The sequence below is a fragment of the Pan paniscus genome, chromosome 5 (genome assembly GCF_029289425.2).
Source record: "Pan paniscus chromosome 5, NHGRI_mPanPan1-v2.0_pri, whole genome shotgun sequence".
Classification (NCBI taxonomy): Eukaryota; Metazoa; Chordata; class Mammalia; order Primates; family Hominidae; genus Pan; species Pan paniscus.
Window position 1 is genome coordinate 105,705,001 of NC_073254.2, and position 12,140 is coordinate 105,717,140.

Sequence of the window (12,140 nt, forward strand, 5' to 3'; positions counted from 1 at the left end):
TCAGGAGGACAGAGATGAGAAATCCTGGTATAGTGGTTAAGAGGGAAAATTATGGGAGACTAGACTACCTTAGTTCAAATCCAACTCCACTACTTACTATGTGAATGACCCCAAGGAAGTTGACTTCTGAGCCCCAGTTTCCTCATTTCAAACTAAGGGATAGAGTACCTAACTCACAGGAATACAGTGAGAATTATGTAGGAATACATGCTTAGTTAAAACTTAAAAAAAAAAAAAAAGACTGTAGCAAGTTAAAGTACGAAAGTAACATGCAATCATCCCTTTTAGTTTTTACTCCTTTTCAAATATTAACAGATATACTGACATCCTCCACCTTCTATTTAGTATCTCCCTCTATCAAGTACCAAATGTAACTGCTCTAATCACATTATCTAATATAATCTCCTATACTTACATTCTACTTTAATAAATTAACCATATATCGTCTTCTGAAAGAAATAAAAAAAAGTTATTTTACACTGTTTAGTATATCCAGGTGTTTGAAATATAGAGCATTAAAACTAACTCTTTTTGTAGTCTTCCTTCGTTTACACTATCATCAAACCTACAAAGTATATTTTCTTTGGTCCCAGAACAAGCATGGGTCACTTGGATAATCACATAATCCAGAGCTATTACATAATTTTGTCTGATCCCATTTTAGAACTGAAGAAATTGAGGTTCAGAGCTTGCCAACTTGTCCAACTGGACAATTAACTGCAGAAACTAGAACTTGATCAATTCCCTGATTATGAAGTAACAGAAATATGTAGAAGCATCCTCTTCTTTTAAATTCCAAACAGGGCAATCAACAGAAAATTAACCTTGAATAGTATTGACAGTGATTATTGCTCTCACATTCAAGAACAATTACCCCTCTTCTAGGAAATCAATAACTTTTTAGGAGCTAACTTCAATTCTTACCCAACTAAGTTTCCTTCAGTCTTAAACAGATACCTATTTACAGATTCTCTAAAAAGGTCTCCCTAATTAGTATAACTCATTACACACCTACTTGTTTTCTTATTGCACTACTGTGTTATAATTTTAATACTCATTTCATTTTCAAAATCCATCCATCGAACATGAAATTTTTGGGGTGGCAATGGGCACTACTGGTGAAGAAACAGTCTATCATGAATAGAGATTTAGTATTTCCTATCTCTCAGAGAAAAAACTCTCCACCCTTTAACAAAATGTATTAAGATATTTGGACAGCTAATATTTAAGACATTTTCAGGAGAACATTCTGTAAAATACATAGAAAATATGTGAGATAGGCCAGGCGTGGTGGCTCACAGCTGTAATCCCAGCACTTTGGGAGGCAGAGGTGGGCGGATCACCTGAGGTCAGGAGTTTGAGACCAACCTGGCCAACATGACGAAACCCCGCCCCTACTAAAAAAAAAACACAAAAATTACCAGGCATGGTGGCGCCTGTAACCCAGCTACTCAGAAGACTGAGGCAGGAGAATCTCTTGAACCCGGGAGGTGGAGTGCCACTGCACTCCAGCCTGAGTGACAAAGTGAGACTCTGTCACCCAATACAAAACAAAAAAAAAGCTAGACAGATTTTTCATCTTGCCAATTTACCAAAATTCCAGTTATTTACAATTCTGATTATTTTCACAAACATGGTTCATAGTAAGAGTTCAATAAACACTTAGATCACTGGTGTTTCCCTATGACTCTCAAACGTTCAAGTCTTCCCTAAAGAGATGTTATGCATTTAACAAGTCTGATCAACACCTGTTATTTTCCAATTAGTGTATCAATATTAAAATTTATACAATTTTTAAGTATACAAATTTCACTCACATTTGATTTTTTGCTGCTTGCCTCTGAGCTTTTCTTTCTTTCCTTTTCTGATCTGGTGGCTTGGCAAAAACAATTTCAATATTTTCTCCCTCCAAGTCTTTGCCATTCATTTCTTCCATAGCCTTAAAAAATTAGATAAGTCAATATAAAAATAGGACTTTCATACAATTATGATTCATTTAAAGTTGGAATATCATTTATCATTAATGTGGGAAGGACAAGAGAAAGCACCATGCAGGCAGTCAAATAATTTTATTTAAAGATGCAGATATTCAATTATTTTTCATTTTTACTTAAAAACTGCCAACGTCACTAAAACCAAAAGGTTTTAGTTTGAATGGATTCCATGGACTTCCAAAGTCTCCTCCAATTTGTAAAACTATTGAGATTCTAAAATGACTAAATTTGTTAGTCTGATTTAGATGCCTGTAATTCCACCATATTTACCTTGACAGCACCATCTCGCTCATCAAAATGAATGAATGCATAATCTTTTAACTTCTTCACTCGTTCCAGTTTCCCAAACTGACTAAATGCCTTTTCTAAAATCTCTTCTGTTACAGTATTGGCAAGGTTGCGTACAAACAGCACTTTTACCTAGGGGGAAGAAAATACCCCCCTGTATTATTTCCAAAGAGTTCCATTTCTAAGATACCACCACCCCACCCTACAAAGTTAACTTAGATCACAATCCATTAGAAGAATGTCAGAATATAAAAAAAAAAAAAAGTTTTCAACTCCTTGGGTAAATATCAAGGAGCAGAACTGCTGGATCATGTTGAAAGACCTGAAATAGATGCTTTGCCAAAAAAGATATACAGATGGCAAAGAATCTCATGAAGATGCTCAATATAATCTGTCATTCGGAAACCGCAAGTCGAAACTATTAGAATGGCCAAAATCCAACACACTATAAATGCAGGTAAGAATGCAGAGCAACAGAAACTCTCATTCATTGCTGGTGGGAATGCAAAAGGGTATAGCCCCTTTGAAAGACAGTTTGGCGATTTCTTACAAAACTAAACACACACTTCCATATGACCCAGCAATCCTGCTCCTTATTTACCCAGAGTTGAAAACTTACATGCACACAAAAACTTACACAGAGATGTTAATAGCAGCTTTATTTGTAACTGCCAAAAATTTGCCAGACGCAGTGGCTCACACCCGTAATCCCAGCAATTTGGGAGGCTGAGGCGGGCAGATCACCTGAGGTCAGGAGCTCGAGACCAGCCTGGCCAACACAGTAACACCCCGTCTCTACAAAAATACAAAGATTAGCCAGGTGCGATGGTACGCAACTATGGTTCCAGCTACTCGGGAGGCTGAAGCATAAGAAATGGTTGAACCCAGGAGGCAGAGGCTGCAGTAAGCCGAGATCGTGCCACTGCACTCCATCCTGGGTAACACAGCGAGACTCTGTCTCAAAAGAAAAACAAAAAAATTTCCAAAAATTGGAAGAAACCAAGATGTTCTTCAATGGGAGAATGGACAATTGTGGCACATACAGAAGGAATATTATAACTGATAGAAACTAGTTAAAAGCCACAAAATGACATAGAAGAACTTTAAATATGTATTACTAAGAGAAAGAAGCCAATGTGAAGGTTACATAATGTATGGTTCCAACTATGTAACATTCTGAGAAGGCAAAACTATGGAGACAGTGACTGCCAGTGGTTGAATGGGGAGGGATGACTAAGCACAGGACAGAGGATTTTTAGGGCAGTGAAACTATTCTGTATAATACTATGATGGAAACACGGTTATACATTTCTCCAAACCCACAGAACATACATCTAGAGTGAGACCTCATGTAAACTACGGACTTTAGGTAATCAATCTACGTCCATCAATTTTAACAAATGTACTATTCCAGTGCAGGATACTGGTAGTGAGGAAGGCTGTGCCTGTGTAGGGGGCAGAAGTCATATGGCAATTCTGTGCCTTCTGCTGTAAACCTAAAACTGCTCTAATGAAGTCTATGAAAAAGAAAATGCAGACTACAGGCTACATCAGTAATAATTACCAATTAGTAATTATTTTGCAATAAAAAAGATAATTTTTCCTAACAAAGTAAATACCATGCCCTCTAAGAGAGTTATTGAATGTTTAACACTTAACAAGAGTGGCCAAAACTAATTAGGACCTGCTTTTGAAATCTTAAAGGGGGAAGGACTGTTCAAAATATTAGTAAGACGAACTGTTCTCAATCCTGAAAGCTTCTCAAAGTAAAATTACAAAATTTAACCTCTTCACTAACATTATCACTTCCTCCTAAAATAACTTGAATACCATCTGAATGTGTTAATCTAAAGTGCTAACCCAATGAGAATTTATAGGCCAGAGGAAAAATGAATCCTAACTATTTTCTCTTCTCTAAGACCACTTATCCTTCAATAATATTCATAGCTCCCTGGCAGTTCATATTACCCTCAATTTAACTCAACTAGTGGTGTCTGACACCTAACCTGTAAGTAATAAAGAGGGAATTCTTAAAAGACAAAGGATAACTGGGGCATGGTGGCTCATGCCTGTAATCCCAGCATTTTGGGAAGCAGGATTGCTTAAGGCTAAGAATTGTAAGACCGGCCTGGGCAGCACAGGGAGATTAACTCTGTCTCTACAAAATTTTTTTAAAAAATTAGCCAGGTGTGGTGGTACACACCTGTAGTTCTAGCTACTTGGGAGGCTGAGGTGAGAAGATCTCTTGAGCTTGGGGCTACAGTCAGCTATGATCATGCCCCTGAACTCTAGCCCTGGGCCACAGATCTAGACCCTGTCACTTAAAAAAAAAAAAAAAAGAGAACAAAGGATAGAACAAATAACTGCAAATTACTGCACCAGTGTGTAATAAAGTGTTGACTCAAGGGATGTTTATTCTTATACAATGTCTCCACTGACTGCTGAAGTCAGGATACCTAATAATGGCTAAATGTAACTGCAAGCACCTCTGCTGGGGCCAGTATAATTTACTGTTTTTAGTAGTAAGACTTTTAACCCCAAAACCATGTAAACTAATGGTGCCATTCTCAAAAACTCAAATTGCTCTTAAAAAACACACAAAATGGAAGTCAACTGTCTACAGCATGTAGGCGACTTCATTATAAGATTGTGATGGCTATACAATTATGGCTAAGTATCCACGAATCAATTTCTATTTTCACTTTGCAGGCACATGGTATTTCCAGTGTGCACTGCCTAGTCCCGTAGTAAAGAACATTTCTCCCAACTCTAAAAATATGGTTTAAAAAAAAATGTGTCCAGGGCCAGGTGCAATAGCCTCACGCCTGTAATCCCAGCACTTTGGAAGGCCGAGGTAGGTGGATCCCAAGGTCAGGAGTTCGAGACCAGTCTGACCAACATGGTGAAACCCCAGCTCTACTAAAAAAAACACAAAAATTAGCCAGGTGTGGTGGTGGGAGCCTGTAATTCCAGCTACTTGGGAGGCAGGAGAATCACTTGAACCCGGGAGGCGGAGGTTGCTGTGAACCAAGATGGCACCATGGCACTCCAGCCTGGGAAACATGGGAAACAAGAGACTCTTGTCTCAAAAAATAAAAAAATGTATACTGTTCATTTTATGTTCCCCCCACCCCAACCCCGGCCCTTCTCCCATTAATCCCTCAAAAAATATTTTTAACTTGACTATCATTACCTTTGCCATAACCTCAGGATCAGGATCTTCTATAGGATCAGCCCATTCAACAGTTCCAACATTCCCCCAGACCTTGACTTTACCACTCATTAACCTACGCCTTGCCTGGGCAGCTGTTTTGTGATCTTCATATTCAAGAAAGCAAAAGCCTCTGTTTTTTTTCTTGTCATCCGGTTGGTGGTATAAAATGACGTCTGTAAGACCCTCTGCAAGTAAGCAACCATTCCAGGAAAATTAGATGAAATAACTAGCAAATACAAGTGGATCAAAGGATTTATCTAAGATACTACTTAAATATCAAAATGAAAAATCATCTCTTTCCTTCACTAGACATCTTTATAAAAGACTATCAAAAACTAGGTCCAGATTATTTTCCTAATCTGTTTCCAAGTTTTTCAACACAGAAATCTCCAGAAAAGAACATGTGCTCTTTTTAGAGGTAAGGACTACTTTTGCTTTCACTAATTAGATCAGAGAGGCAGATAAAAATTTTCATATAATTGTTGTAAGAAAATGGCAGTATAGATCAAATATGGCTATTTTTCTTATTATGCAAACACTAAAATTCTTTTTAATGGCACTTTTCTGGCCTTAGATATCAATGGCTTTATTTCAAATAAAATAGAAGTTATAAGTACTGCATAAAAATTTCCAATGTCCTGAAGGTTGATAACAGGCTGATAATTTGTTAGACACTGTTGGCAGACCAACATATTTTCTAAAAGCAACCTGTCACTTAAAAGTTGTTAGACATTTTACAGTTCAAAAAATTTTTTTACCATGTTGACAATATATAAACTCTGTTTATGGGCCAGGCACGGTGGCTCACACCTGTAATCGCAACACTCTGGGAGGCCGAGGCAAGCAGATCACTTGAGGTCAGGAGTACAAGACCAGCCTGGCCAATATGGTGAAACCCCACCTCTAGAAAAGACGCAAAAATTAGCCAGGTGTGGTGGTGCGCGCCTGTAATCCCAGCTACTCAGGAGGCTGAGGCAAGAGAATCCCTTGAATCTGGGAGGCAGAGGCTGCAGGGAGCCAAGATCACACCACCACACTCCAGCCTGGGCAACAAAGCAAGACTGTCTCCCAAAAAAAAAACAAAAAAAAAAACACTCTGCTATGGCAATACTTACTACTCCTGTAATTTCAAGAACATCAAATCATTATTCAAACAATTCTACTAAGAACATCAACTAACACCTAGAGAAAGAACACACAAAGAAATACGATCTTCCAAAACATAGGAAGAACAATGATTTTGCAGAATGAATTCAAATCCTAGCTGTATTCCCTACTAACTTGTACAACGTTTGGCAAGTTATTTCCCAAATCCCTGAATGCCTGTTCTTCTTATCTGAAAAATGGGGTTACCTACACTTCAAAAGTTGTAGTGAGGATTCGATGAGTCAATAAATGTATTCAGAACAATGCATGACGCACAGAAATATGCTATTAATCTTCATTATTAAAAGCTGCACCTCATCCCAAATAAATCCAACTTACCTGTTACTTTGCTAAATTCTTCAAGAATCTGTTCCTTGGTTTTACTCTTAGGAATAGAGCCCACAAAAAGCCTATTGTTGGCAACTGAGATGCAGACACCAATATGTTTTCCAGAACGAATTTCATGATTATTATACTGAAAGGGGAAAAAGTGCATCATGTTTTTAAATTACTTATACAACTAGAAGAGTTAATTATAAAAGACACACAAGAGAAAATCATCTTTTAAAAAGTAGTTTACCTTAATTCCCATACAAGGGAATTATGAGGAACAGATTATATTAACAAGACCCATTGGAAAAGTTTATGAACCAATTTAATGCAAATAAAAGGTTATTAAATCCTTTACTTGATTAATTAGAAATCAGATCTGCAGCAGCTTAAATTGAAAAACTGCCAGTTCCTCAAAAACTTAACTTTTACTTAAGTTCATCCCATCAACCAGTTATTCTCATACAAGGAAAACTGATCCCAAGATCAGCAAGATCTCTGCCTTTCTGTTAACCAGCACCTGAATCTATTTTTCCATCTTCCCTTCCTCTTATCAAAAGTTGCAATAAGAAATTTCAGGCTTCAAATAGTTAAGCCTAAAAAAACAGCTTTTATTTCTAAATCCAACTGTACTTTTTCCCCATTTCATTTTCATTATGCATATAACAAAGTATGAAGGAGAAAGAAAAGTAGATTTGTCACGGCAAAAATATACAGAAACAACTTTAAAACTACAGTAAAAAGTAAATTGAATTTTCAAGTAACCATATCCCAGATTATCAGAAAGCAGAGGCAAAAAGCAACGTGTCAAAGTGACAAATCCACCAATTAGTATTATTTACAAACCCAAGTGCAAAAGTATCCAAGTAATCTAGAAAAGTGGATTATATGGGTTAGTTAAAACCACACCTCAAAATTTGTTACTAATAATGGCGGCAGCAGCGGCAATAATTATTGATTAATCCTCCCACACCTAACCTCAAAATCTATTCTACATGTGGAGCTACACAAACTAAAGAACCAACATCAGTTTCCATACAACTTTATAGAACTACCTTACAGCAAAAGAAACCATTCTTCTATTATGCCCATTCTTGCTAGGTACACCGGGTATAACAGAAGAAAACATGTAAGTCAGAAAGTTGAGTCCTCCCTGTCCCTTTCTCCATCTCCAGAAAATCAAAATTTAATAAAGTTCAAATACCATACCTCCAGTTCAGAAAAATTTATTGCTTTCTACCCCACTATTCTGTACAGGCTATTCAAGTGTGTGGCCCTCCTGATCCCAGGTTTACTTCTATTTCTCTACATTTATGCCAGAGACACGACATTAAAAAAAGTAAAAAGATGACTCCTGCTACTTCTCCTCTCTCAAATACCTTTTTATATGAACTCTTAAACATACAGGGTTTTTTGTGTGTGTGTCTTTTCTGAGACAGAGTCTTGCTCTGTCCCCCAGGCTGGAGTGCAGCAGTGGCACTATCTCGGCTCACTGCAACCTCCGCCTCCTGGGTTCAAGCAATTCTCCTCCCTCTACCTCCCGAGTAGCTGGGATTACAGGCGCCTGCCACCATGCCCGGCTATTTTTTGTATTTTTAGTAGAGACGGGGTTTCACCATGTTGGCCAGGCTGGTCTCAAACTCCTGATCTTGTGATCCACTCGCCTCGGCCTCCCAAAGTGCTGGGATTACAGGTGTGACCCACCATGCTGGGCCACATGCAATTTTTATACTCCTATGGCTCTGAAGAAATTGCCTTCCTTCCCTGAAACTTCTACCATACAAGCTCCTCTGGATACCTGTAAATAGAGTTCAACCACCCAATACTTCAATACATAAATCCTAAAAGGGTCAACAAAATACTCCTCCATGTTAACACAGACCAACAGTTCTCAACAGGAGTGATTTTGCCCCCCAGAAGTCATTTGACATTCTTGATTGTCACAACTTGGAAAGAAGTGGGGACTTGCTGCTGGTATCTACTGGGTACACAGAAGGATGCTGATACACATCTAACAATTCAGAAGATAGCCTGTCACAAAGAATTATCTAGTCTAAAAGATCAGCAGTGCTGAGGTTAAAAACTCCTGCCATATACTTTGTTTTCTCATATAGCATTCATGTCTTTGTCTTCTACCAGACTAATAATCTTTTAACAGCAGAAACATGTTACCTGAATGTAGCAGAGCTATGGCTGAATCCATCATTGCATAGAATTATGGACAAGTAGATTATAATGCCTTATTTTGCAAGTAAAATTAAACTAAGAACACAATAAATTACTTTAAAATATGTACATTCCCTGGATTCTTATAATCTAGCATCAAGTAGCCAGCCTTAGCAACAAATCAGTGGTTTTCAAATTGGTCATGCAATCAGTAATTCTAGTAATTAACAAAAACAATTAAAATACCAAAAAAAGGTGGAAAGAAATACCAAGTGTGTAAAGGCAAAAACAGGAGTGATTTTGGGGGTGACAGATTTTGGTATAATGAGGGGGGGAACTGGTATTTTCCAAATGTTCTAAAAACAGGAGCTATTAACTATAAGAAAATACCTAATTCTAAAAAAACTTCTAACAAAAACTTGAATTATTAGTTCTACCAAGAAAATACACCATTGAGAGGAACCAAAATCCTTATAAGAAATCTAGGAGGCAAAGGCAAGACAACAGAGAATGGAAACATTCCATCAAGGCAACAATAATCAAAGAAATATAGAGAAGACAGCTAATCTGTAACATAGGCAACACTTCCATTAACCATCAACATTAACAATGCTGCTTCAAATTATTAATGACTGTTTCCATTATTATCTACAGAAACACCATTTTTTTCCTTCTTACCCATCATCACTAGCCCTGATGCTAATCAAGTTAGCCAAGGCATGGTAGGTAGAAAGTACAAAGGATGGATGTGGTCTCTGAACAACATAAATAACACAAAGATTTAGCAGGATTTATAAAATAAACTGCTGATTCCTCCCTACCCACATTTTTTCAATTAAAAAACTTGGGCCAGGCGCGGTGGCTCATGCCTGTACTCCTAGCATTTTGGGAGGCTGAGACGAGCGAATTGCCTAAGCTCAGGAGTTCGAGACCAGCCTGGGCAACACAGTGAAACGCCGTCTCTACTAAAACACAAAAGAAATTAGCCGGGAGTGGTGGCAGGCACCTGTAATCCCAGCTACTCGGGAGGCTGAGGCAGGAGAATCACTTGAAACTGGGCGGCAGGGGTTGCAGTGAGCCCAGATCGCGCCACTGCACTCCAGCCTGGGCAACAGAGCAAGACTCCATCTCTACAAAAAAAAAAAAAAAAATTGGAACAATTGTATTACAGGTAACACAGAGAGTCAACTGGCTCTCCAATGAAAATAAGTCATTAAGCGAACAAAGTAAGGAGACTCTGGGTACAACTATAACAAAAGCAGTACCTAGAAATTAACATTTCCGGAAGCAACACCCCATCTACGGATTACGCATGCTTTTTTTGTACGTGTATTTGAATTGCTTAACCTTTCTTACACTAATGCCACTCTATCACCTAAAAAAAAACAAAAACAAAAACAAAAAAACACTTATGCCAGCAAGATGGGTAACAGTGAGTTATATGGTGAATGGTGTAATACAAAAAACAAATGTGAATAAGAGATTCTAATTTAATACTAGTAAACCCTAACTCAAGAAGTGTATCAGGACACTACAGTGGTATAAAAAAACGAGCACACACACACAAAAAGTCTTATCTTTCCTACTCTAGAAAGGTTGGCCCTGAATCTTGTTAGTTGTAAAAATCTAGCCTTCAAGCTCAGTACCACAGCTGAGATGAACCAAATAGAAAATGAAGATTAATTATGATCATTAATCAATGTGAGGTTTCAGTTTTTAAGAACACCAAAACAGTAGTAAGTCTGGAACATTCCTGTCATCAAGTCTCAAAATTTTAAGTCACTTTTAAGTCCTTCCCTCATAGTCACCAAATTCCCAGAAATTCAGCAATGTCAAATTTGGAATCTGATCCAGAAGAGGCTGCTTAGTCCTAACTCTTCTCAGCAAAGCCACTACCTCCAAAGCCTTCCACATTGAAGATTTCTTTTTTTTTTTTTTTTGAGACCGAGTCTCACTCTGACACCCAGGATGGAGTACAGTGATGTGACTTCAGCTCACTGCAACCTCCACCTCCCGGTTTCAAGTGATTCTCCTGCCTCAGCCTCCCTAGTAGCTGGGACCACAGGCGTGTGCCACCACACCCGGCTAATTTTTGTATTTTTAGTAGAGACGGGGTTTCACCATGTTGGCCAGGCTGGTCTCTAACTCCTGGCTTCGGGTGATCCGCCCGCCTCAGCCTCCCAAAATGCTGGGATTACAGGCATGATCCACCGCACCTGGCCTAAAGATTTCTTAATTATAAAGTCTTCTTTACAATAAGCCAAAATCTACTTCCTTAAATAAACCTATTTCTTTCCCCCAAATGACAGCATTTCATATACCTGGCACACAAGCACATGACTCAGTTGTTCTCTATGCTTGGCTAATCATTGCTTCCCTGATAATGGCAAACTAAAGTACCTCCAAGAAATACTGACAAGTGTCACTGAAGAGTGACATTCTAACACAATACTGTAAACGCAGACTGAAACAGGAGTCTAGAATAAACTGGAGCTTATTACTAATTTTCCACTTCTAGATACCATACCACTCTTACATAGTGTCTGTGTTACCCTAGGTTATTTGGCAACCACACATTACTGACACCACAGCTTGTTAAACTAGTGTAAATACTTAACTTTAGTCAATTCCATCTTGATAGATATAAACTTTCTTTCTCAGGCTATCAAAAGTTTTTCAGATCCCGACGGTCATCCAAGGCATTTATCACTGCATGGAGATTCAAGTTACCAAACGTATCATGAACAGTCCAACTACACTTTCAATTCTTGATAAAAACTAGAATACAACCTACAGCATACCACTATGGCCTTTCATTTCTCTTTCCAAAATCTCCGACCTTTCTCCTTTCTATTGCTGCCATCCTCCTCCCGGCCTTTGTTGTCTTTATTCAAATAATCTTCATTATTCAGCCACTTACAACATGCCACCCATATCAGGGCTCAAAAAGCGGGTGGGGGGTGCTATGCAGCTTAGCCCAGTATGAACTAACTCCTGGCACT

The 12,140-nt window shown here is 38.3% G+C and overlaps 1 protein-coding gene across 8 annotated transcripts in view; it reads right to left on the minus strand.

Annotated features, from left to right (window-relative positions):
* The window catches only part of SYNCRIP (synaptotagmin binding cytoplasmic RNA interacting protein), a 35,476-nt gene that overhangs the window by 8,648 nt on the left and 14,688 nt on the right, over positions 1 to 12,140 (minus strand). For all 8 annotated transcript variants that reach the window (XM_063605406.1, XM_055113938.2, XM_003822842.5 and 5 more), the window contains 4 exons: positions 6,982 to 7,117; positions 5,476 to 5,681; positions 2,265 to 2,414; positions 1,818 to 1,939 (listed from right to left, as the gene is read on the minus strand). In XM_063605406.1, coding sequence (XP_063461476.1) covers positions 1,818 to 1,939; positions 2,265 to 2,414; positions 5,476 to 5,681; positions 6,982 to 7,117 — 614 coding nt within the window. The remainder of the gene's footprint in view (positions 1 to 1,817; positions 1,940 to 2,264; positions 2,415 to 5,475; positions 5,682 to 6,981; positions 7,118 to 12,140) is intronic.